Source organism: Heptranchias perlo, chromosome 5, assembly GCF_035084215.1.
Source record: "Heptranchias perlo isolate sHepPer1 chromosome 5, sHepPer1.hap1, whole genome shotgun sequence".
NCBI classification, from domain to species: Eukaryota; Metazoa; Chordata; class Chondrichthyes; order Hexanchiformes; family Hexanchidae; genus Heptranchias; species Heptranchias perlo.
Window position 1 is genome coordinate 51,025,081 of NC_090329.1, and position 27,487 is coordinate 51,052,567.

The 27,487-nt window shown below is 44.5% G+C and overlaps 1 protein-coding gene and 1 long non-coding RNA gene across 2 annotated transcripts in view; both read left to right on the top strand.

Moving 5' to 3' along the window:
• Positions 1-27,487, top strand: part of LOC137321368 (uncharacterized) — a 230,284-nt gene continuing 202,797 nt past the window's right edge. Inside the window, exon 1 of the long non-coding RNA XR_010962798.1 lies at positions 1-114. This is a non-coding gene — a long non-coding RNA (uncharacterized lncRNA). The remainder of the gene's footprint in view (positions 115-27,487) is intronic.
• Positions 15,774-27,487, top strand: part of laptm4a (lysosomal protein transmembrane 4 alpha) — a 31,968-nt gene continuing 20,254 nt past the window's right edge. The window contains exon 1 of the mRNA XM_067984348.1: positions 15,774-15,946. Within this exon, the coding sequence (XP_067840449.1) occupies positions 15,848-15,946 (99 nt within the window). The 5' untranslated portion in view covers positions 15,774-15,847. The remainder of the gene's footprint in view (positions 15,947-27,487) is intronic.

Genomic DNA, 27,487 nt, shown 5'->3' on the forward strand with positions numbered 1-27,487 from the left:
TTTTAGGTACGCCTGGTGCTGCTCCTGGCATGCTCTTCTACACTCCTCATTGAACCAGGGTTGATCCCCTGGCTTGTTGGTAATGGTAGAGTGAGGAATATGCCGGGCCATGAGGTTACAGATTGTGCTGGAATACAATTCTGCTGCTGCTGATGGCCCACAGCACCTCATGGATGCCCAGTTTTGAGCTGCTAGATCTGTTCTGAATCTATCCCATTTAGCACGGTGGTAGTGCCACACAACACGTTGGATGGTGTCCTCAGTGCGTAGACGGGATTTCATCTCCACGAGGACTGTGCGGTGGTCACTCCTACCAATACTGTCATGGACAGATGCATTTGCGACAGGTAGATTGGTGAGGACGAGGTCAAGTAAGTTTTTCCCTCGTGTTGGTTCGCTCACCACCTGCCGCAGGCCCAGTCTAGCAGCTATGTCCTTCAGGACTCGGCCAGCTCGGTCAGTAGTAGTGCTACCGAGCCACTCTTGGTGATGGACATTGAAGTCCCCCACCCAGAGTACATTTTGTGCCCTTGCTAGCCTCAGTGCTTCCTCCAAGTGGTGTTCAACATGGAGGAGGACTGATTCATCAGCTGAGGGAGGACGGTAGGTGGTAATCAGCAGGAGGTTTCCTTGCCCATGTTTGACCTGATGCCATGAGATTTCATGGGGTCCAGAGTCAATGTTGAGGACTCCCAGGGCCACTCCCTCCTGACTGTATATCACTGTACCGCCACCTCTGGTGGGTCTGTCCTGCCGGTGGGACAGGACATACCCAGGGATGGTGATGGAAGAGTCTGGGACGTTGGCTGAAAGATATGATTCTGTGAGTATGGCTATGTCAGGCTGTTGCTTGACTAGTCTGTGGGACAGCTCTCCCAATTTTGGCACAAGTCCCCAGATGTTAGTAAGGAGGACCTTGCAGGGTCGACTGGGCTTGGTGTTTTGCCGTTGTCGTGTCCGGTGCCTTGTGGTCCGATGCCGGGTGGTCCGTCCGGTTTTATTCTTATTATGACTTTTCGTAGCGAGATTTTACAACTGAGTGGCTTGCTAGGCCATTTCAGAGGGCAATTAAGAATCAACCACATTGCTGTGGGTCTGGAGTCACATATAGGCCAGACCGGGTAAGGGCGGCAGGCTTCCTTCCCTAAAGGACATTAGTGAACCAGATGGGTTTTTACGACAATCCGGTAGTTTCATGGCCATCATTACTGATACTAGTATTTTAATTCCAGATTTTTATTTAATTAATTGAATTTAATTAATTAATTGAATTTAAATTCACCAGCTGCCGTGGCGGGATTTGAACTCATGACTCTGGATTTTAGTCCAGGCCTCTGGATTACTAGCCCAGTAACGTAACCACTACCATCTTCCTTTGTGCTAGGTATGACACAAGTATCCCGTATGCCTCCTTAACCACCTTATCTACCTGTCCTGCTACCTTCAGGGATCTGTGGACATGCACTCCGAGGTCCCTCTGTTCCTCTATACTTCTCAGTATCCTCCCATTTATTGTGTATTCCCTTGCCTTGTTTGCCCTCCCCAAATGCATTACCTCACACTTCTCCAGATTAAATTCCATTTGCCATTTTTCTGCCCACCTGACCAGTCCATTGATATCTTCCTACAGTCTACAGCTTTCCTCCTCACTATCAACCACACAGCCAAGAAAAGGTGATTTGCTATATCCTTTGATTCTGTCAAGAGCAGTCTACTGCAGCTGTCCAAAAATGTACAGCTCTGACATCACTGAAGTCCTACGGTGATAGACATAAGGAAATGCTTAGTACCATGCAACAAGTGGCAGCCCCAAATCATGAGGGAACAAATGTAGAACGGCTTTCTCTCATGAACGCTATCATTGGTGCCACTGAGGCTTTGGGCATCCTATTTCACGAGTCTGTAAGAGCCTGCCAGTAAAACTCAAATGAGGTCTACAACCATATGGTCTACAGAATAACAAGTCATTATGCTTCAAAGTACTTCATTGTCTATGCAGCACTTTGAGACTTTCTGAGAGTCACGATGAAGCGCTCTATAAATATCTTTTTAATAATTCTCTATTGTTATAAAACAGAGTATCCTTCAACTCACCATAAGCAAAATTATGGGATACCTGATAGTTCAGAACAAAATGTCTTTGACATTTGTTTAAAAGCTCAGTTTAAATGCTATAATACTCATTTGCAAAGGAGGTACTTCAGACTGTCACAGTTCATTATTGTATCACAAATGGCTTGTGAAGTAAGGATTTCATAAATTCTCCCATTTTCAGCACCGTGTGCCCTTGCTGATCCTGCAGTTATAAGGGAAGTATTTTTGTCCAGGGTGACTATATCTGCAGTGAGTGTCTGCAGCTCAAGGAACTTAGGCTCCGAGTTGAGGAGCTGGAGTCTGAGCTGCGGACATTGCGAGACATCAGCGACGGAGAAAGCTACCTGGACCTTTTGCTCCAGGAGGTAGCCACACCCCTTAGATTAAATACTTTAGAATTGACACGTGGTCAGGGACAGGAGGGTGTGACTGCGAGTGAGGCAGGTACGGCGATCCAGGAAGTAGTATTGCAGGAGCCTCAGTCCCTGCTCTTGTCCAATAGATTTGAGGTTCTTGTAACCCTTGTGGACAAGTGCGGGGACTGTGAGGAGGACGAGCAAACTGACCACGGCACCATGGTACAGGAAGCCGTTCAAGTGGGGGGAGTAAAAAGGAAGGTGGTTGTAGTAGGTGACAGTGTAGTTAAGGGGACAGACACTGTTCTCTGCAGCCAGGGGCATGAGTCCTGAAGGCTATGTTACCTACCCGGTGCCAGGGTTAAGGACATCTCCTCCGAGCTGGAGAAGAACTTGGAGTGGGAGGGGGAGGATCCAGTTGTCGTGGTCCGCATAGGTACCAACGACAAAGGTAGGACTAAGAAAAAGGTTCTGCTGAGAGGTTGAGCAGCTAGGGACGAAATTAAAAAGCAGAACCACAAAGGTAATAATCTCTGGATTATTACCTGAGCCATGAGCAAATTGGCATAGGGTAAATAAGATCAGAGAGATGAATGCGTGGCTCAAAGATTGGTGTGGGAGAAGTGGGTTTCGATTCGTGGGGCACTGGCACCAGTACTGGGGAAAGAGGGATCTGTTCCTTTGGGACGGACTACACCTGAACCATGCTGGGACCAGAGTTCTAGCGAATCGAATAACCAGGGAGGTAGATAGGGTTTTAAACTAAATAAGGCGGGGAGGGGGGAGGATCCCGGTGGAGAGAATTCTAGAATGCTAAAGAGAAAAGACAAGGAAGCAGTGCAGGAAAGTGATTGGGGTAAGGATAAACAGATTGTGTCAGGAAGGGACAGAGCGTACAAACAAAAGAGTGCGCTATCAAATAGTGTCCGGGTAAGAAAAAATGGTAATGAGACAAATAGGGCCATAGTACAAAAAAATGTTAAGATGTCTAAAACTGTTAAAAAGACAAATCTAAAGGCACTGTATCTGAATGCACGAAGCATTCGTAATAAGGTAGACGAATTAACAGTGCAAATAGATGTAAACAGATATGATATAATAGCAATTACAGAGATATGGCTGCAGGGTGAGCAAGGCTGGGAGCTGAATATCCAAGGGTATTCGATATTTAAGAAGGACAGGCAAAAAGGAAAAGAAGGTGGAGTGGTGTTGTTAGTAAAGGATGAAATCAGAGCAATAGTGAGAAAGGATATTGACTCAGAAAATCAAGATGTAGAATCAGTCAGGGTGGAGTTAAGAAGCACCAAGGGGCAGAAAACACCGGTGGGAGTTGTCTATAGGCCTCCAAACAATAGTGGTAATGTAGGGGACGGCATCAAACAGGAAATTAGAAATGCATGTAACAAGGGTACTACAGTAATCATGGATGACTTTAATCTACATATAGACTGGCCAAACCAAATTAGCAATAATACTGTGGAGGATGAATTCCTGGAGTGTGTAAGATATGGTTTTTTTAGACCAGTACGTTGAGGATCCAACTAGGGAACAGGCTATCCTAGATTGGGTATTGTCCAATGAGAAAGGGTTAATTAATAATCTTGTTGTGCGGGGTCCTGTGGGGAAGAATGACTGTAACATGATAGAATTCTTCATTACGATGGAAAGTGAACTAGTCCAATCCGAAACTAGGGTCCTAAATCTAAAAAAAAGGAAACTACGATGGTATGAGGAGTGAGTTGGCTATGGTAGATTGGGAAGCTTCATTAAAAGGCATGACGGTGGATAGGCGATGGCTAACATTTAAGGAACGAATGCATGAATTGCAACAATTATATATTCCTTTCTGGCGCAAAAACACAAAAGGAAAAGTGGCCCAACCATGGCTAACAAAAGAAATTAAGGATAGTATTAGATCTAAAGAGGAGTCATATAAAGTTGCCAGAAAAAGTAGCAAGCCTGAGGATTGGGAGCAGTTTAGAATTCAGCAAAAAAGGACCACAAGATTGATTAAGAGGGGAAAAATAGAGTATGAGAGTAAACTTGCAAGGAACATAAAAGTGGATTGTAAAAGCTTCTACAAGTATGTGAAAAGAAAAAAATTAGTGAAGACAAATGTAGGTCCCTTACAGTCAGAAACGGGAGAATTTATAACGGGGAACAAGGAAATGGCAGAGCAATTAAACAAATACTTTGGTTCTGTCTTCATGGAAGAGGACACAAATAACTTCCCAGAAATGCTAGGGAACCAAGGGACTAGTGAGAAGGAGGAATTAAAGGAAATTAGTATTCGTAAAAAAAATAGTGCTGGAGAAATTAATGGGACTGAAAGCTGATAAATCCCCAGGGCCTGATTATCTGCATCCCAGAATACTAAAAGAGGTAGCCATGGAAATAGTGGATGCATTAGTTGTCATCTTCCAAAATTCTATAGATTATGAAACAGTTCCTGCAGATTGGAGGGTGGCAAATGTAACCCCACTATTTAAAAGGAGGGAGAGAGAAAACAGGGAATTACAGACCAGTTAGCCTAACATCAGTAGTAGGGAAAATGCTTGAGTCTATTATAAAGGATGTGATAACAGGACACTCAGAAAATATCAACGGGATTAGACAAAGTAAAACATGGATTTATGAAAGGGAAATCATGTCTGACAAACCTACTGGAGTTTTTTGAAGATGTAACTGGTAGAATAGATAAGGGAGAACCAGTGGATGTTGTTTATTTCGATTTTCAGAAGGCCTTTGATAAAGTCCCACGTAAGAGGTTGTTGTGCAAAATTAAAGCACGTGGGATTGGTGGTAATATACTGGCATGGATTGAAAATTGGTTAACAGACAGGAAATGGAAAGTAGGAATAAATGGGTCTTTTTCGTGGTGGCAGGCAGTCACTAGTGGGGTACTGCAGGGATCAGTGCTTGGGCCACAGCTATTCACAATATATATCAATAATTTGGATGAGGGAACCAAATGTAATATTTCCAAATTTGCTGACGACACAAAACTAGGAGGGATTGTGAGTTGTGAGGAGGATGCAAAGAGGCTTCAAGGCGATTTAGACAAGTTGAGTGAGTGGGCAAATACATGGCAGATTGGGTATAATGTGGATAAGTGTGAAGTTATCCACTTCGGAAGGAAAAACAGAAAGGCAGAGTATTATTTAAATGGTGATAGATTGGGAAATGTTGATGTACAAAGGGACCTGGGTGCCCTTGTGCACCAGTCACTGAAAGCAAATATGCAGGTGCAGTAAGCAGTTAGGAAGGCAAATGGTATGTTGGTCTTCATTGCAAGAGGATTTGAGTATGGGAGCAAGGATGTCTTACTGCAGTTATACAGGGCCTTGGTGAGACCACACCTGGAGTATTGTGTGCAGTTTTGGTCTCCTTACCTAAGGAAGGATATACTTGCCATAGAGGAAGTGCAGCGAAGGTTCACCAGACTGATTCCTGGGATGGCAGGACTGTCGTATGAGGAGAGATTGGGACGACTCGGCCTGGATTCACTCGAGTTTAGAAGAATGAGAGGGGATCTCATTGAAACATATAAAATTCTGACAGGGCTAGACAGACTGGATGCAGGGTGGATGTTTCCCCTCGCTGGGGGTTCCAGGATACGGGGTAGGACATTTAGGACTGAGATGAGGAGAAATTTCTTCACTCAGAGGGTGGTGAACCTGTGGAATTCTCTATCACAGAAAGCTGTGGAGGCCAAGTCGCTGAATATATTTAAGAAAGAGCTCGATAGATTTCTAGACACAAAAAGCATCAAGGGGTATGGGGAGAGAGCGGGAATATGGTATTGAGATAGAGGATCAGCCATGATCATGTTGAATGGTGGAGCAGGCTCGAAGGGCCGAATGGCCTACTCCTGCTCCTATTTTCTATGTTTCTATTTCACTATCTTGTCATTATCTTACCTACTTTTGACTATGGAGGACAATGGTTTTGATGCAAATTGTTACAAGATCAGATTTAGAATGGAAACATAGTCATAAAAGTAAAATAGATATAGAATGAAAGTGTAATCATCATAAGATAGGCTTGCTTTATTTGATATACATATATGGTTAATATAGAGGCTAGTAGATTCTGAATTAAAATATTATGGGGGTAATTCTAACCAACAAGAACAGGTGGGTTGAGGGCAGGTGGGAGGTTAAAGTGCCAACTTTTTGGAGCAGGACCGCATCCCGGCTCCAGCGCGCCCACTTCCGGGTTTGACCCGGGCGCGTTTGGATGTGTTCGTGCAACAGACACCTGGAAGTCCTGCCGGCTTTAGATATTTAAAGGACCAATTTAGGCACTTGAAAGACTTACAGTGTTTAACTTTTTGTGGATTCTGCAACAGAATCGAATTTAACTTGTCCTGAATGTGTCTCCCATGGCTTCTGAAACACGCCATAGAAACGGAGGTGAGTTGCAGCCGAAGCTCATTTGGCCCTCTAAACCAGCGATTGACACATCTCAATAAAAGGTGAGGTATTGCAGCTGGGCACTCAGTTCACTCAGACAAACCTTTGACTGAGAGTTCTTTGTGTTTAGACTCAGATTTCTTTGTTGAGACTGAGAATTCTTGTGTTCACACAAACTTACCAATATTTGGAGCCCCTCAAACTGACAACATCAGGATGGCGGGGGGGACGGGGGGCGCAATGGATGTATTCCACAATACATCTGAAGAGCAGGCACATCACCATCAGTGGCAGGCACGGTGCGCAGTTCTGGGATTTGCAGGTGCACAAGACAGAGGTAAGGCACAAGGACCTGGAGAAGAGCAGAGAGGGGACCAACGGAGGGGCCAAGTTCACAGGAGGTACCACCCTCATGAGAGGGTGTACAGGCAGAGGCTGAGCTTCCTGAATCTCTCTGAGGAGTTGCCAGGTGGTCGCAGAAATCTGCTTGCTGCTTCGTGGCCACGCATTGCCCGTCGCAGTTAACATCACCATTGGCCTCGATTTCTTCGCCTCCAGATCCTTCCAGGGTGCCACCGGTGACATCTCCAGGGTGTGTCAGTTGTCTGCATATGAGTGTACAGGTCAGGTAACAGATGGCTTGTTTGCCAGGGCATCCGACTACTTCAACTTCCCCTGCGACGACATCAGCCAGACTGAGAGGGCAGTGAGTTTCCATTCTCTGGCTGGCTTCCCACGGGTGCAGGGCACAATTGATCGCACAGATGTACCAATTTGTGGACCTCCATATGAGCCAGTACTGTTCATAAACCAAAAGGGATATCACTCCATCACAGCTGGTTTGCGACCACCAGAGGAGGTTTCTGCAGGTGCGAGCCAAATTCCCTGGCAGTTGCCATGGTTCCTTCATTTTGCACAAGTCCAACATCCAGGACCTCTTCTACACACAAGACAGACTTAAGGGCTGGCTCCTTGGAGACAAGGGATACCCCCTGCAGACATGGCTCATGACGCATGTGAGAAACCCCATCAATGAGGCAGAGAGCCAACAGCCAGAGCCTGGTCTGTCACCACCTGGTCTGTCATTGAACAAGCCATAGGAATACTGAAGATGCGCTTCAGGTGCCTGGATAGATCTGGGGGAGCCCTTCAGTACTCACCAGCGACGGTGTCCAGAATAATCATTGTGTGTTGCGTCCTGCACAACATAGCTCAGCAGAGAGGGTTACAGGTGGAGGAGGCCAAATGCGCTCATGAAGCATCCTCATCTACCGGCAACAATGAAGAAGAGGATGAGGAGGAGAAAAATGAAGATGGGGAACCCATCGTCAGAGCAGCAGCGCGGATAGCTACCCGTGATGCTAGGGATTCCCTCATCCCTAACAGGTTCTCATAATGAGATCCGCAAAATGAAGACGTTGAACTACTCAGTCCGCCTGGAACAACCACCACCACCAACGCCCATCCCCTCCCTTTGCACAAACCAGTCCTTCAACCACGCATATACCCATTGCGCACATGCCCAATGGGTGGCATCATGCCTTGGCAATCATGATGAAGCACATGAAAGTGCGAATTCACAAAGGGACTCAATAATGGGCAAGACGTGGCAGTGGTGGTGAGAATTATAACATTTAATGTGACATAAAGAAAAAAATATATAAATTAACAACATGACATTTCATCAGACACCCTTGTGCATACCTTTGGTAAATTACAATTCCTTCGCCTTCCTTTTCCCAATGCTTTCACGTGTTGCATCCCCTATAGCTTCAGCAGTGGTCGTGGCAGGTTGCTCAGATCCCTGCCCTGACTGCTGAGATGCTCTCGGCCTATGACCTCTGGGTTTTGGAGCCCGTGAGAGTCCTGCTAAAGACCGCTCCACCTGCACCTAGGTAAGGGCAGACTCGGCCATCAGGAGAGGAGGCAGCATTGCAGGTACTGGTTGAGGGTGGGGCAACGAGCGATAAGTGGGAGCGCTTTAACTGCTGTCCCCAATTCTATGTCCTCTTTCGCCATCATCCCTCTCCCGGGCCAGTGCAACATCACTCCCATCACTCTGCTGGACAGCAGGCTGTTGAGGAGATGTGCCACATTCCAAGGCCATGGATGAAGTTTCGGTCTGCCTGCTTAAGACGGCAGACATGTTGGCATCCAGAGTTCGCATGGCCATTGTCATGGCCTGAATGGACTGATTAGAGAGCTCAATAGAAGATATCATTCTCTCCATCGCAGACATTCCTGCACTTACCTGCGCCACCAATCCACCAGCGATGCAGTTGGACACCTCCATCCTCTCCGCTTTTGTGGAGAGTGTGCGTGGCATGTTTTCCAGTACCTCGCAAAGGTGTAGCTTTACCTCAATCATTCTCAATCTCAACAATGGCCCTCAGGGTTCAGCATCTGTGTCCAGCTGAGCAAAGCTTGGAGAGGAGTGCGTCCCCCCCACTCTCCACAGCTGCCCCTGCCACCAATGTCTTCTTGTGCAGACTTGTAAGTGATGAATCACCAGGTGACAACCCAACTAACTGGCTAACAGGACCCACCAAAGTGCCAGTATCTGCGCTGGTGCATGGCTGGATGTTATGTGATGGGGCACCCTCAGAAGGATTGAGCTCCTCTCCTTCTTCCAAAGCGGCTGATTCTTCTTGAATCCGTGAAGGCTATGGAAGACAACATAAACCAATATTAATTATTCATCGGAGAAGTGAAATCTTTCCAGTGACTCTACTGAGGTGTGGAACAGGTCATTGATAACATCAATTCATCATGTGTGCGAAGGATGTTAAAGTTCTGTCACCAGCCATCTGTGGGTTGACAGTCTCGCCATCTCCGACGGCCAGGCATGCAACCGTCCAATTGATGTCCATGGCCCCCTCCTCCGCATCTGTCAACTGGACTATTTGTGGTGGACCCCCTCCAGTTCCACTCCTCTCCCTTGCCTTTTGCATTCCCTTCTACAAGGGGAGAAAGAACAGGCCTGTGAGTGACTCAATTGCTCCTTATACCTGTGGGAACCCTGCCAGTTTATAGAATTAGACAGCTCTCTTTGTTTGTCTGCTTCCGTTAGAAAGGATATGAATTCTACAGTCCTCTTGAATAGAGTATCAGTGATCCAGATGATGAGCAGCTGCATGACCAATTTTGCAAAGCTCACCTGAAGCTGCCTGGGAGGATTTAGACACAAAGAAATTCAAGGCAGTGGTGACCTTGACTGGTAGAGACAATGCTGTTCTCCTGGTGGAAGTGGGCTGCAAGTTGGTATATTTTCCCAATAACCTCTGGGGAGAAGCACAAACTTCTGAGGCACTGACGGTCAGAAAAATCTAAGTTAGACATGGTGAGTGGGTGTGAGCATGTAGATAGGAGATACTTTCCGTGATGTCTGACTCTTAAGTGCCTCGCATCTGGCCTTTTCTATATTCTAATCATCCACCTCTTCACAGCATAAGTACTTTAGTTATTGCTGTAATGTAGGAAATTCAGCAGCCAATTTGCACACAGCAAGGTTGTGATAATGACCAGATAATCTTTTTTTTTAATGATATTGGTTGAGGGATAAATATTGGCCCGAACACCCCTGCTCTTCTTCAAATAGCACCATAGGATCTTTTAATGAGAGGGCAGACAGGGCCTCAGTTTAACATCTCATCTGAAAGACAGCACCTCCGACAGTGCAGCACCTCAGTGGTGCATTGAAGTGTCAGATTAGATTTTGTGCTCAAGCCTCTGACGTGGGACTTGAACCCACAACCTTCTGAGTCAGAGATGATAGAGCTACCACTGAGCCACAGCTGACACCTGTGAAAATTCATGCCCTACTGTTTTATAACAGATACTTGCCATATGACTGTGAATATCTCATCTATGTGACAAATATGCTCAAAATATTTCCCTAATATTTCTATGCAAAAGAAATAGATTTGGCACTGGAGGCTGAAAGCATTAGGCTGTCACTTATCAAGAGTACATAAATAAATTGATAAGTTCAGAAAACTTATGACTTCCTAGTTACCTAAATAACAACAGTAATTACACTTCAAAAAAGCAATTTATTGGCAGTGAAATACTTTGTAACATCCTGAGGACCTGAAAGGCGCTATAGAAATCCCTCAGAATTTTGTTTCTATCTTATGTAACTCAACAGACAAAAGTAAAAGTACATAAATGAAACCTTGAGGTGACAATCACAATGATTCTTAGATAGTCCCAGAAAAGATGTCATTTTATTTGTTCTTGGGTTACTGGCTCTATTTTTACCTGGGCACTTAGGGTGACATTGGGCATGAGCTCAACGCCATCAGAAAAAATATCATTACAAGTGCCACCCTCCCAGTAGGCAGGATGTTCTTCTAAGACCAGAGGAGAGAGGCTTGAGAACGGGGATATAAAGAGCGGCAACCCGAGACTAGAGCAGAGCGGACCCGAGGCCTGAAACCAAAGGCGAGAGACCCGAGGCCCAAAACCAGAGTGGCGGCGGACCCGAGGCCCGAGACCAGAGTGGCAGCGGACCCAAGGACGGAGACCAGAGTGGTGCGGACCTGAGGCCCGAGACCAGAGCGGCGGGGGACCCGGGACCAGCGCAGAGTGGAGCTGAGGCCCGAGACCAGAGCGGCGGGGGACCCGAGACCAGAGTGGAGTGGACCTGAGGCCTGAGACCAGAGCGGAGCAGACCCGAGGCCTGGGACCAGAGTGGAGGGGACCCGAGACCAGAGCGGAGCGGACCTGAGGCCTGAGACTAGAGCAGAGTGGACCTGAGGCCTGGGACCAGAGCGGAGCGGAACCAAGGCCCAAGACCAGAGCGGCGGTGGACCTGAGGCCTGAGACTAGAGCGGAGTGGACCTGAGGCCTGGGACCAGAGCGGAGCGGACCTGAGGCCTGAGACTAGAGCGGAGCGGACCTGAGGCCTGAAACCGGAGCGGAGCAGACCCGAGCTGATCAAAAACACCAACAAAAAAATCAAGGAGTGACGACACAGGACAGCAGGTAAGTGTTTGGTTGGTTGAGTATTACCGTTTTTTTTCTCTCTAAACTAGGACATTGGTTTAAACTAAGAGCTGGGAAACTAAAAAGGGGTAGGTTAAACAGGGTATGTAAACAGTAAGTAAATTAATGATAAGAGTATTTCAAGTCTTTAGTTGATTCCTGTTAAGTTGACTTAGTCATGGCAGGACACCTCAGTCCCGTCAAATGGATATCCTGTGCCATGTGGCAACTCCAGGATACTTCTCATGTTCTGAACAACCACATGTGCAGGAAGTGTCGTCAGCTGGAGGAGCTCGAGATCCGGGTTTTAAAGCTTGAGCAGCAGCTGGCATCACTGTAGTGCATCCGCGAGGCTGAGAGCTGCATGGATAGCATGTTTCAGGAGTTGATCACCCCACAGCTTAAGAGAGTGCAGGCAGAGAGGGACTGGGTGACTGCCAGACAGACAAGGAGGACCAGGCAGGTAATGCAGGTGTCCCCTGAGGGCATCTCGCTCTCTAACCGGTATTGAGTTCTGTATACTGATGAGGGCGAAAGTTCCTCTTGGGGAATACAACTAGAGCTAAATCCACGGCACCACGGTTGGCTCAGTCGTACAAGAGGGGAGGAGGAAGATTGGGAAAGCAATAGTGATAGGAGATTCAATAGTTAGGGGAACAGACAGGCGTTTCTGCAGCCGCAGACGGGATTCCAGGATAGTATGCTGCTTCCCTGGTGCCAGGGCCCAGGATGTCACTGAACGGCTGCAGAACATTCTGAGGGGGGAGGGGGAACAGCCAGAGGTCGTGGTCCATATCAGTACCAATGACATAGGTAGAAAGAGGGATGAGGTCCTGCAGGCAGATTTTAGGGAGCTAGGAAAGAGATTTACAAGCAGGACCTCAAAGGTAGTAATCTTCAGATTACTCCCGGTGCCACACGCTAGTGAGTATAGAACTAGGAGGATAGAGCAGATGAATGCGTGCCCAGACAGATGGTGCAGGAGGGAGGGCTTTAGATTTCTGGGGCATTGGGACCAGCTCTGGGGGTGGTGGGACCTGTACAGGCCGGACAGGTTGCACCTCAACAGAGCTGGGACGAATGTCCTCGCGGGGAGGTTCACTAGTACTGTGGGGGAGGGTTTAAACTAATTTGGCAGGGGGATGGGCACCAGGATGTAGCATTGGAAAGGAGAAACAAGGTGCACAAAGGATTGGGAGAGACAGATAGCACTAGAGTAAGAAATAGTACGGTATTAGGTGGGATCAGACTAAAAGTGACTAGAAGGTGGTACTAGAAAGGCTGGCTGTACTTAAAGTAGATAAGTCACAATCCCACGTTGCTGAGGGAAGTAAGGATGGAAATTGCAGAGGTACTGGCCATAACCTTCCAGTCATCCTTAGATACGGGGATGGTGCCAGAGGACTGGAGAATTGCAAATGTTACACCCTTGTTCAAAAAAGGGTGTAAGGATAAACCCAGCAACTACAGACCAGTCAGTTTAACCTCGGTGGTGGGGAAGCTTTTAGAAACAATTATCCGGGACATAATTAACAGTCACTTGGACAAGTGTGGATTAATTAAGGAAAGCCAGCACGGATTTGTTAAAGGCAAATTGTGTTTAACTAACCTGATTGAGTTTTGTGATGAGGTAACAGAGGGGGTTGATGAGAGCAAAGCGTTTGATGTGGTGTATATGGACTTCCAAAAGGCCACATAATAGGCTTGTCATCAAAGTTGAAGCCCATGGAATAAAAGGGGCAATGGCAGCACGAAATTGGCTAAGTGACAGGAAACAGAGAGTAGTGGTGAACGGTTGTTTTTCGGACTGGAGGGAGGTATACAGTGGTGATCCCCAGGGGTCGGTATTAGGACCACTGCTTTTCTTTATATATATTAATGACTTGGACTTGGGTGTACAGGGCACAATTTCAAAATTTGCAGATGACAAAAACCTTGGAAGTGTAATGAACAGTGAGGAGGATAGTGATAGACTTCAAGAGAACATAGTCAGACTGGTGGAATGGGTGGACACATGGCAGATGAAATTTAACTCAGAGATGTGCGAAATGATACATTTTAGTAGGAAGAATATAAACTAAAGGGTACAATTCTAAATGGGGTGCAGGAACAGAGAGACCTGGAGGTATATGTGCACAGATCATTGAAGGTGATAGGGCAGGTTGAGAAAGCGGTTAAAAAAAGTATATGGGATCCTGGGCTTTATAAAAAGAGGCAGAGTACAGAAGCAAGGAGGTGATGATGAACCTTTATAAAACACTGGTTCGGCCACAACTGGAGTATTGTGTCCAATTCTGGGTACCGCACTTTAGGAAGAATGAAGGCCTTGGAGCGGGTGCAGAAAAGATTTACTAGAATGGTTCCAGGGATGAGGGACTTCAGTTACATGGCTAGACTGCAGAAACTGGGGTTGTTCCCCTTGGAGCAGAGAAGGTTGAGCGGAGATTTGATAGAGGTGGTCAAAATCATGAGGGGTCTAGACAGAGTAGATAGAGAGAAACTGTTCCCATTGGCGGAAGGGTTGAAAACCCGAGGACACAGATTTAAGGTGATTGGCAAAAGAACCAAAGGCGACTTGAAGAAAAACTTTTTTATCGCAGCAAATGGTTATGATCTGGAATGCACTGCCTGAAAGGATGGTGGAAGCAGATTCAATCGTGCCTTTCAAAAGGGAATTAGATAAGTACTTGAAAGAAAAAAAATTGCAGGGCCAAAGGGAAAGGACGGGGGAGTCCGACCAGCTGGATTGTTCTTGCAGAGAGCCGGCACGGACTCAACAGACCTTCTGTGCTGTAACCATTCTATGATTCTAAGATGCGTCAGGTATGAGGACAAGGGTGAGGAAGTTAAGAGTGTGGATCAGCACGGAGGAAATCTCTCCATGCAGGACAGACTGGCATGGAGTGAATTTGCAAAAGAACGCTCAAGTTGTCAGATGTAAGACCCAGAGGAGGGTTTCGGGGCTGTTCCATCCAAATGGGCCAGACAGATAAGGGTGACATGTCCTTTAGGGAATGGAACATGACTGAACCAGTTGGGATGCTCTTTACAGCTCACAAATTAACAACTTTATTGAATTCAGTTTCACAACTTGCCATAGTGGGATGATCACAACCTATGAATTGGTAGTCATGATGTGGAGATGCCGGTGATGGACTGGGGTTGACAATTGTAAACAATTTTACAACACCAAGTTATAGTCCAGCAATTTTATTTTAAATTCACAAGCTTTCGGAGGCTTCCTCCTTCGTCAGGTAAATGTTCAGGAGCTCCTTGAAGTCTACGCATTTATACATCACAGAACAATACATGGTGTTTACAGACACCATGTATTGTTCTGTGATGTATAAATGCGTAGACTTCAAGGAGCTCCTGAACATTTACCTGACGAAGGAGGAAGCCTCCGAAAGCTTGTGAATTTAAAATAAAATTGCTGGACTATAACTTGGTGTTGTAAAATTGTTTACAATTATGAATTGGTAGTGCACCATCAGCAATTACAAAATTCTATTATCTGTAATTCTATGTAACTATCAGTAGTTAACCAGTACATTATTTTACAAAAAACTGCATATATGGAGCTGATAGATCAATAAGGGCTATGAAACACTGGTTCGGCCACAACTGGAGTATTGTGTCCAATTCTGGGCACCGCACTTTAGGAAGAATGTTTTATAAAGGTTCATCATCACCTCCTTGCTTCTGTACTTCTGTACTTCTGTACTCCACCCATCGCTGCAAGGCGGGCCTCCACCCAGTGCCACCTGTCACTACGCACACTGACGGAGGATGGGAAATGATGAATGGAAAGTGCAACTCTATGACGTCATCGCTCAAGTCCCGCCCCATCGCCTTTTTCCTATTGGCCCGCTTACGTAATTAGCCTGCGCACCGCTCGGATTGGAGGAGGCTGGCTGTCAATCGGGTGACGTGTGCCTGGTCAGGTGAGAGACGGTGGCAGTAGCCGGAGTCGGGCAGTGGTCGTTGAACGGAGTCATGACTTTCAAATCGGTCGGCAGCCGCCTGTACAGCACTCGGTGCTGCGTCTTCTGTCATGTTCGCACCGGGACTATTATCCTCGGCACCTGGTACATGGTGAGTGGGTCCGGCGGCTCGGATTTTAATGTGCGCAGTGGGGGAAACGGGCAGTGTCGTATAAACAAACGGCCGACTGGGCCCGGCCCCGGCCCAGGCCCACATCCTGTGTACGGATCCGGGGCAAGTTATTGGGGAAGGAGGCAAGGGCAGCGGTGTGCGAGGAGGTTTCCCCCGCACCTCCTCTCCTCCCAGGGTGGGATGTAAGCGGACTGAGTGATGAGTTTAAAGGGTGAAAAGGAGCCGGTGTCGCTTGGCCCGAGAGTGTGACCGCCTTCACTGGAGGGGTCTGTCCTCAGTCCCTCGTCCCTCTCTCTCCTCGCCCTCCCTCTCTCCCTCCTTCCCCCTGTTAGAGTCACAGACTCCGATTCCGCTCGGGTTTACAGATCCACTCGACGTGTCCGTTTACAATTGGGACCTCGAGCCTCTTTTCTACCCTCCCATGCAATAAATGCCAATAACCCCCAAGTCTATAGAGCCCAAGTCTGTCGGCCGAGCGCTTTTGGAACTGTTGTATAAGTTCACTGCTTGCAATAATATGGGAGCGGAGATAGAAAATGCGGAGTTCACCATCTTTGGACTTGAGCTGGTTGTGTGACGTTGGTTGATGTCATTACTGGGAAATAGGAGTCAATTTTTAAAGATCAACAACTTTTTACATGCTATCGATGTGAGTTTTTGTTCTGGGTGAGATTTTTTAAATGAAAACAAGTATCAAAATATCTCCTTCCATATATGATTTAAGAGAACAAACTAACTTGATGACACTGCCTAGTGTGAATCCAAGTATTAATATTTTCTTGTACTTTTTGAAAAGGCTCACTAAATTAACTGAAGGATTTGGTTTGCTACTACTGTTTCATCTTTTCTAGTGTTTTGCTTGGTGTAGCTGAATTCAATTGTTAGCCCACCTAAAAATGCTAGTCTCAATAGAGACTATCTTGCATAAAGGGGTTAGTGGTTCACGTGTCATGCCTGACCCTGTTCAGTCCAATTTCCTGAGCCCATGCCCACTGCCTGCTGCCCCCCCCCCCCCCCAAGGCTTGGTGGAATCCTAGAAAATCCACTGTCTTTGTTGCTATCAGTAATTCTGTTTCTACTTTACCACTACTGAAACTTTTTTCATGTTGATGTCATCTTCAGGCTTAAGTTTTCTAATTAGGTGTGCACCTGAAATGCTGACTGCCCTCTCATAGTGTTTCCAGCTTTATCTCTTTTTCACTTATTTGCTCTCCTTGCTAGTACCCAGGGCAGTGACTACACTTCAAAAGTACTTAATTAGCTGTAAAGTGTGTTGGAACACTGAGGCTGTGAAATGTGATATATAAGTGCAAGTTTGTTTTACTGTACACAAACTTTGACTTGTCCAAAACTCTGCTGGTGATGTGTTATCCCATGTCAAATCCTGCTCATCTATAACATGTATTGATTTCAAACTACTTATCCTTGTTTATGGATCCCTCCATGCTCTCTCGTCATGTCTCTTCAACCTCCAGAGCTACATTCCAGCTCACTTTCTGTTCTTTGGACACTGGCCTACTGTGTGTTATCTCTGTCACATCAGTGGTGCACCTGCCTTCTGGAGTTTTCTTCCTAAACCTGTTACCCTTGCTACAACACTCATCATCTTCAAAAGCCTGTTCAAAAACTGTCTTTGACCATGTTTTTGGTCACCTCTTCTAACTCATGTTTGGTGTTTTGTTACCTTTCCATCTGCTGGTGGGCAGTATGTACCAGGTCATGAGTTCAAATTCTTTCATGGCAAGTTGTAAAATTTTAGTCTTATTTGTGGGCTGGCACCAGAAGTGACTATGAAAGCTGCCAGGTTGTTGTAAAAACCCAGTCTGGCATACATATAACTCCAGTCCCACACTGTGATTGAATTTTAATGCCTTATGAAGTGGCCTAGCTAGCCACTCAGTTGTAAGAATAACTCAAGAAGGTGGTGGGCCACCATGTTCTCAGATAACTAGGGTTGAGCAGTAAATGTGACCTTACTACCTCATCCTGAGAAATAAAAGACTCTGGTGTCAAGCACTTTGGGATGTTTTGCTATGTTAAAGGCAGTGAATATAAGTTGCAAGGCTTAGTACCATACCTCATTGATTACTGTCTGAGCTATTGAGTGATCCTTTTTTTTAAAAGAACCTGAAAAAGAACCATATAACTGAATAAAATGAGTTGGAAGAAAGTGGGTAACCATAATCTTTTTGAAACTTGATTTCTTTATGGTGTTGTGGAGGCATGTCCCAAGGTTATTAAATTGACCATAGGTCTTTTCCCCTCTGCTTCTTGCCTCCCCAGGAGTTAGTATTACTAGTGATTGTGAAGGGTGGTGTTTGAGGGTGTATTGTTTAACTGGTAGGGTGGGCCTAATGGTTGTAGGAGGTGGGGAAGGCTGTCCATATAGCCTCATTTCACAGAACTTTAGGTTTTGACACCAATACTCATTGCTTCAATAGTTTGTAAGCATTACTTCCTCCTGCTTTTTGTATTTTTGTTAGTAGTTTTGTCACTGACTTTCCTGGTGCTTTGCCTTCCCCTTTAGGGTCTCAGATCTTAATTCCAATGACTTTTCCTGCCCCTGTGGTTCTGTCCCCATTGTGTTCTGGCTTTTGCTTTCTTGATTCTAATTTATAAGTGTGAGGTTCTTCAGTATGTTCAACTGGATATCAATATACTAAGACTTTTTGTGCAATTTATTGGTCTGTTGCACACAGTTGCTGTTTACTGTATTCTGCATCAGAAATCAATATTGAACTGCAGGAATACATAAGCCACTCCCGGAAGAGGTAACTCTTGCTAGATTCAGTTCAGAAAATCCCACCCTGGCCTGTGTTCAAGTTGGCTCCAATTTCCTAACTTTTGTTGGTCTGTTTGGAGAGACTAAAATTGTTTGCTCCTCAACTTATGTAAGTATAGACTAAGGCTAGGGAATGATAATTTCAATCCAGTCAGTCTAATGTCCGAATATAACACAGTAGTGTGATTAAGCCCCTTTTCAGTAGATTCTAAAATGCATGAAATTGCTTTTATAGCCTATTGGAGCCGTTTTTCTTTTATGAAGGATCAATTGTACAGAAATTATTTGGACATGACTACTTTTCAACATTTCTGCATGTATACCCCCACTTGATTGGTGCCACTGGACTCGATAAATATGAGGAGATTACACAAACTAGGATTGTATTTCTGGGAATTTAGAAGATTAAGGGGTGATTTGATTGAAGTTTTTGCAATATCAAGGAGAACTGATAGGGTAGATAGGGAGAAACTATTTCTGCTGGTTGGGGGTCTAGGACTAGGGGACATAGCTTAAAAATTAGTCAGGACTTTCAGGCGTAAAGTTAGGAAACACTTCTACGTGCAAAGGATCATAGAAGTTTGGAACTCTCTTCTGCAAACGGCAATTGATGCTAGCTCAATTGTGAATTTTAAATCTGAGATTGGTTAACAAAAATTCATCAAACGTATTAACATAGAACATAAGAAATAGGAGCAGGAGTAGGCCAATCGGCCCCTCGAGCCTGCTCTGCCATTCAATAAGATCATGGCTGATCTGATCCTAACCTCAAATCTAAAGAACACAAGAAGTAGGAGCAGGACTCAGCCCCTGGACCCACTCCGCCACCCACAGGGCCTTGACCGATCCGAACTCAGCTTCATGTCCAATTTCCTGCCCGCTCCCCGTAACCCCTAATTCCCTTTACTTCTAGGAAACTGTCTATTTCTGTTTTAAATTTATTTAATGATGTAGCTTCCACAGTTTTCTGGGGCAGCAAATTCCACAGACCTACTACCCTCTGAATGAAGAAGTTTCTCCTCATCTCAGAATAAGGGGCTGCTCTTTCAAAACTAAGATTATGCCCCCTAGTTCTAGTTTCACCCATCCTTGGGAACATCCTTACTGCATCCACCTGATCAAGCCCCTTCACAGTCTTATGTTTCAATAAGATCGCCTCTCATTCTTCACTCCAATGAGTAGAGTCCCAATCTACTCAACCTCTCCTCATATGTCCACCCTCTCATCCCCGGGATTAGCCGAGTGAACCTTCTTTGTACTGCCTCGAGCACAAGTATGTCTTTTCTTAAGTATGGACACCAAAACTGTATGCAGTATTCCAGGTGTGGTCTCACCAATACCTTATATAACTGCAGCAATACCTCCTGTTTTATATTCTATCCCCCTAGCAATAAAAGCCAACATTCCGTTGGCCGCCTTGATCACCTGCATACTAACTTTTTGATTTTCTTGCACCAGGACCCCCAGATCCCTTTGTACTGCAGTACTTTCCAGTTTCTCGCCATTAAGATAATAACTTGCTCTCTGATTTTTCCTGCCAAAGTGCATAACCTCACATTTTCCAATATTGTATTGCATCTGCCAAATCTCTGCCCACTCACCCAGCCTGTCTATATCCCCCTGTAGGTTTTTTATGTCCTCCTCACTCTCTACTTTCCCTCCCATCTTTGTATCATCTGCAAACTTTGATATGTTACACTCGGTCCCCTCCTCCAAATCGTTAATATAGATTGTAAAGAGTTGGGGACCCAGCACCGACCCCTGCGGAACACCACTGGCTACTGGTTGCCAGTCTGAGAATGATCCATTTATCCCAACTCTGTTTCCTGTTTGATAACCAATCCTCCACCCATGCCAGAATATTACCCCCAATCCAGTGATTCTTTATCTTGAGCAATAATCTTTTATGTTGCACCTTGTCGAATGCCTTCTGGAAGTCTAAATACACTACGTCCACTGGTTCCCCTTTATCCACCCTGTACGTTATGTCCTCAAGGAACTCAAGCAAATTTGTCAGACGTGACTTCCCCTTCGTGAACCCATGTTGACTTTGTCCTATTAAATTATGTTTATCCAAATGTTCCGTTACTGTCTCCATAATAGACTCAAATTTTACCCACCACAGATGTTAGGCTAACTGGTCTATAATTTCCAGCCTTCTGCCTACTACCCTTTTTAAATAAGGGTGTTACATTAGCAGTTTTCCAATCTGCCAGGACCTTTGAGTCCAGAGAATTTTGGAAAATTATTACCAAAGCATTAAGGGATATGGGGCTAAAATGAGTATATGGAGTTAGGTCACGGATCAGCCATGATCTCATTGAATGGCGGAACAGGCTCGAGGGGCTAAATGACCTACTCCTGTTCCTATATCCACCCCCTTTGCCATTGTACAGTATGTATTTATCTACATGATGCACTGCAGCATCTCACCAAGCTTACTTTGACAGTAACTGTGCTGTGACCTCTACCACCAAAGACAAAAAGCAGCAAGATCATGAACACCATCATGTCCAAGTTTTGCTCCAACTCCCACACTAGACTGACCTGTTGCTTCATTGTAGCTGGGTCAAAATCTTGGAATTCCCTACCTAACGCCTTCATGGTAGCAGCATAAGTAGAAGAGCTGCAGCAGTTCAAGGAAAAGGACAATTAGGGATGGGTAATGTGGCCATGGCAACTTCGCCTACATCTCACACCTTTTTTTATAATTAAAAAAATTGCTAATGATTTGTACAACTTCCAAATATCTTGAAGACTAAGTTCATAAGCTACTTGATTTGGTGTTTGAGGTGAGGCTAGAAGAGTTTGGGGGAGGGGGTAGTGGAAGATGATAGAGGTTTACGATAGTGGTCGGTCTGGGCAGGACAAGGGGAAAGAAAAGAGGAGCCTGGGGTTTATCTTGTCCTTCTGGAAAGTCTTGGAATAATGGGTAATTTTGGCTAATGATGCTTAATATGGTTAAACCAGATATGGATTTGCAGGAGGACTTAGCTGTTACGCAATTGATTTAGACATGGCAAATTAATTTTAGTATTAAAAATTTAACTATTACATAATATGGGGTGGGTGGGTGTTAAAAAATCAGGAACATGGTTTTACAATGAAAAAATTGGCACAGGAAGACTTTTGAAAGACCTTGGAGCAACAGCAAGAACTATTAGTTCCCCAGCACCTTTGTTCTGCTTATGGATACTGTTCTGGCTGTCAACACCAGAGTGTCTTAGTAATCAAAACCTAATCTTTATTCTTCCCTTGGTATAACTACCCTAAATCACTTACTGGAAGTTGTGTAGATTGCCCATGTTCTCCCATCACCTCCAGAAGGCAAAAAAAGCACAAGACCCATCAGAGGCTAAAACTACTGTCCAGATTTACTCTCAAAAGCAGAAAAGTAGGTGAGATGCAGTTGGGCACAATAATTAATCTTGCACTCACACTTTTTGGGTTGATAATTTAAAAACAGACACCATCCATACCTTTCGGCAGCTCTTACCATTCTTAGAAACTGTCTTTAGTGAAATGCATGAGATTTCATTGCATACCTATGGTCCCATCTTGTGTAGCAATATGTGGAAAACTGAAGACCACAAGTCCCTGGATTGAGATGAATTGATTTTCCAACTTTGTAGTTAATAAGTAGAAAATTTTGCCTATAAGTGTGCCTATATTTGAATATTGAGCACTCTCCTAGATGACATTACCATCAGCTTTGATTGAATTAGCTATCAATGCACCAATGATAATTGTACTAATTCCAAATCATACTTGGTTTGGTATGGAAAAGCATTATTTCGATTTAACTCTGGCTAGTAGGACACAGTGGCATAAGTTTTAAATCTACCTGTAATTTTGCTTTGTATGTCATGCACTCCATATTTGGACATCAACATTCTGTGACAATCATGCCTGTAGCCATAGTCTTCCACCAGCTGGAGCTCTACAAGCTGCATATCCCCATACCTACAGCATCACTAATATACTGGGGGAAATTTGTATTGTCCTAACTTTCTATGAGCAAAATCACGAGATCCACTAGTGAGTAAATTTAAAACTTAGAAAGCTTTTCTTTACGCAGAGGGTGAAGAATTCATGGAATAATCAAACCTATATCCAATAGTCAGATGAGGGCATACAAAATGCAATTAATTGTTAGGCGGGATAAATAGGAGTACCAGATAAATGAGATTTGAAGGGCCATATAGTAATCTGAACCTTTTCATGCAAATCTATGAACCTGCAGTTTTGCTGCTAATCCTGTTGCTGTAAAATATAAACGGTGGTCTCTTTGGTGGTACTAAGACCCTGAGGCACCTTTTGGAGACTTCTTGAAATATGCAATGGATAATTTTGGCTTGATTTGCAAAAGCAGATGTCATGGTGCTGTAGAAGTTTTGAAATCTGAGCATTTAAAGTTTTTTTTAAGTCTAAAGGAGTGCTAGAATGTGGGAATTCTATTCTAAAGAAAAAATAACTTGAATTTATATAGCATCTTTCACAACCACGGGATGCTTCAAAATGCTTTACGGCCACTGAATTATTTTTTAAGTGTAATCACTTGTAATATAGGGAAACAAGACAGCCAATTTGTGCACAGCAAGATCCCAGAAACAGTAATGAGATAAATGACCTGATCTGTTCTTTGTTGAAGGATTAAAAATTGGCCAGGACACAGGTAGAACTCCTCTGCACTTCTGTGAAAGGTGTCATGACCCTTTAAGACCACCTGAGAAGCCAGAAGTGGTTTAACGTCTCATCCAAAAGACAGCACCTCCGACAGTGCAGCACTATCTCAAGTTTCTGGTGTAGGGTTTGAACCCGCAACCTTCTGACTCGGATGTGGGTTCTACCACTCAGCCATGGCTAACACCTAATGTGTTTTATAATTGATTTCTCTTTGTTATGTTAATAGTGCTGCTTTTCAGAATCATTGAATAATAAGAAACTATTCACTGCCTTGCTAATAATTTCATATAACATAGCTCATTATATTACTCAAGGCATTCCCATTCTACCTTTTTAATGCAAAACTTTCTAATTAGCCTGTCTTGTTGAAAACAGAAGAGGTGGTCATTTAATTGATATTCAGTAATTGAGTTTATTCTGTACTGAATATATATACAGTTAACACCATAATGTAAATATTACATGAACTAGATTCGTGTTGGTAATTTTACTTTTTTATTCATTCATGGGATGTGGGCATTGCTGGCAAGGCCAGCATTTATTGCCCTTGAGAAGGTGGTGATTAGCTGCAGTCCATGTGGCTTTTTGTAGCGGGATTGTAACGACATTGGTAGTAAGAGGGATAAGGTCCTGCAGGGAGTTAGAGATTAATAAGCAGTACCTCAAAGATAGTTATCTCCAGATTACTCCTGATGCCATGTGCTGGTGAGTATAGAAATTGGGTGGGGGGGGGGGGGTGTTGGTGGCAGTATTGATTAAGGAGAATATTGCAGTGCTGGCGAGAGAGGATGTTCTGAAGGGGTCAAGGACAGAATCTATTTGGTTAGAGTTAAGAAACAGTAAAGGTGCCATTACACGACTGGGTGTATTCTGTAGGCCACCAACTAGTGGGAAGGATATAGAGGAGCAAATTTGCAGGGAAATTAGAGAAGTGCAAGAGTCAGAGTAGTGATAGAGGGACTTCAATTATCCTAATATAGACTGGGATAATAGTGTAAAGGGCAGAGAGGGGGGAAGAATTTTTGAAGTGTGTTCGGGAGAACTTTCTTGATCAGTATGTTTCTGGCCCAACGAGGAAGGAGGCATTGCTGGATCTGATTCTGGGGAATGAGGTGGGTCAAATGGAGCAAGTGTCATTGAGGGAACAGTGATCATAGTATCATAAGGTTTAGATTAGCTATGGAAAAGGACAAGGAGCAATCTCAAGTAAAAGCACTTAATTGGAGGAGGGCCAATTTCATTGGGTTGAGAACGGATCTGGCCCGGGTAAATTGGAATCAAAGATTAGCAGGCAAAACTGTAATTGAACTATGGGCGGCCTTTAAGGAGGAGATGGTTCGGGTACATTCCCACGAGGGGGAAAGGTAAAGCAACTAAAGCCAGAGCTCCCTGGATGACGAAAGAGATAGTGAATAAGATGAAGCAGATAAAAGGGGGTGTATGACAGATGTCAGGCTAATAATACAAGTGAGAACCAGGCTGAATATAGAAAGTTCAGAGGAGAAGTGAAAAAGGAAATACAAGGGGCAAAGATAGTGGGAATAGATTGGCGGCTACGTAAGAGGGAATCCAAAAGTCTTCTATAGTGATGTAAACGGGTAGTAAGAGGAAGGGTGGGACCTGCCACATAAAAGATTAAGCAAGATAAGGGCTCATGGGATTGCAGGTAACACATTAGCATAGATAGAGGATTGGTTGACAGGAAACAGAGATAAACGGGTTATTTTCAGGTTGGCAGGATGTAACTAGTGGGGCAACCACAAGGATCAGTGATTGTAAATAGCTGAGGCCCAATCTATATTAATGACTTGGATGAAGGGACTGAGTGTAGTGTATCCAAGTTTGCTGATACAAATTTAGGTGCAAAGGGATATAGACAGGATTAGTGATAGACAAGAAGGTGGCAGCTGGAATATAATGTGGGGAAATGTGAGGTTATTCACTCTGGTAGGAGGAATAGAAAAACAGAATATTTTTTAAATGGTGAGAATCTATTAAATGTTGGTTTCCAAAGAGACTTAGGTGTCCAGGTACAAGAAACACAGTTAGCATGCAGGTACAGCAAGCAATTAGGATGGCAAATGGCATGTTGGCCTTTATTTCAAGGGGGTTGGAATACAAGAGTAAAGAAATCTTGCTACCATTGTACAGGGCTTTGGTGAGACCTCACCTGGAGTACTGCGCACAGTTTTAGTCTCCTTATCTAAGGAAAGATATACTCTCCTTTAGAGATGGCGCAGCAAAGGTTCACTAGATTAATTCCGGGGATGATAGGGTTGTCCTGTGAGAGGTTGAATGGGCCTATACACTCAAATTTAGAAGAATGAGTGGTGATCTCATCAAAACATAAGATTCTGAGGGGGCTTGACGGGTTAGAGGCTGAGACTCTAGGGGAATCAAGGGATAAGAGGATCAAGCAGGAAAGTGGAGTTGAGGTTGAAGATCAGCCATGATCTGATTGAATGGTGGAGCAGGCTCGAGGGGCTGTATGGCTACTCCTATTTCTTATGATTAGGGACCATAAAGGAGATCTATGCGTGGAGATAGAGGACATGGCTGAAGTACTAAGAGTAATTTGTATCTGTCTTTACCAAGGAAGAAGATGTTGTCAAAGTCACAGTAAAAGAGGTGGTTGAGATACTGGATGGGCTAAAAATTGATAATGGGAGGTATTAGGCTAGCTGTAATTAAAGTAGATAAGTCATCCAGTCTGGGTGGGATGCATCGTAGGTTACTGAGGGAAGTAAGGGTGGAAATTGCAGAGGTACTGGCCATAATCTTGCAATCATCCTTAATACAGGGGTGGTGCCAGAGGACTGGAGAATTGCAAATGTTACACCCCTTTTTTTTTGAACGAGTTGAAAGGATAAACCCAACAACTACAGGCCAGTCAGTTTAACCTCACTGATGGGGAAACTTTTAGAAACTATAATCTGGGACAAAGTTAATAGTTGTTTGGACAAGTGTGGATTAATTAAGGAAAGCCAGCACAGATTTGTTAAAGGCAAATTGTGTTTAACTAACTTGATTGAGTTTTTTGATGAAGTAACAGAGGGTCGATGGGGCCAATGTGGTTGTGTCTATGGACTTTCTAAAAGTGTTTGATAAAGTGCCACATAATAGGCTTGTCATCAAAGTTGAAGCCCATGGAATAAAAGGGGCAGTGGCAGCATGGATATGAAATTGGCTAAGTGACAGGAAACAGTCGTGGTAAATAGTTGTTTTTTGGACTGGAGGGAGGAATACTGTGGTGTTCCCCAGGGGTCAGTACTAGGACCACTGCTTTTCTTGATATATAAATGACCTTGACTTGGGTGTACAGGGCGCAATTTCAAAATTTGCAGATGACAAAATTTGGAAGTGTAGTGATTGGTGAGGACAGTGATAGACTTTGAGGACAAAGACAAGCTGGTGGAATGGGCGGACATGTGGCAGATGAAATTTAATGCAGAAAAGTGCAGTGATACATTTTGGTAGGAAGAACGAGGAGAGGCAATATAAACTAAAAGATGCAGGAACAGGTATCTCTGGCTATATGCACAAATCTTTGAAGGTGGCAAGGCAGATTGAGAAAGCGGTTAAAAAAAGCGTACTGGATCCTGGGCTTTATAAATAGAGGCAGAGTACAAAAACAAGGAAGTTCTGATGAACCTTTTATAAAACACTGGTTCGGCCACAACTGGAGCATTGTGTCCATATCCTTCCTAAAAGGCAGTGCCCAGAACTGGAGGCCTTAGAGAGGGTGCAGAAGAGATTTACTAGAATGGTTCCAGGGCTGAAGGACTTCAGTTACATGGATAGACTGGAGAAGCTGGGGTTGTTCTCCTTGGAACAGAGAAGGTTAAGAGGAGATTTGATAGAAGTATTCAAAATCATGAAGGGTCTAGATAGAGAGGAACTGTTCTCATTAGCGGAAGGGTCAAGAACCAGAGGACATAGATTTAAGGTGATTGGCAAAAGAACCAAAGGTGACATGAGGAAAAACCTTTTTACACAGTGAGTGGTTATGATCTGGAATGCATTTCCTGAGGGGGTGGTGGACAGATTCAATC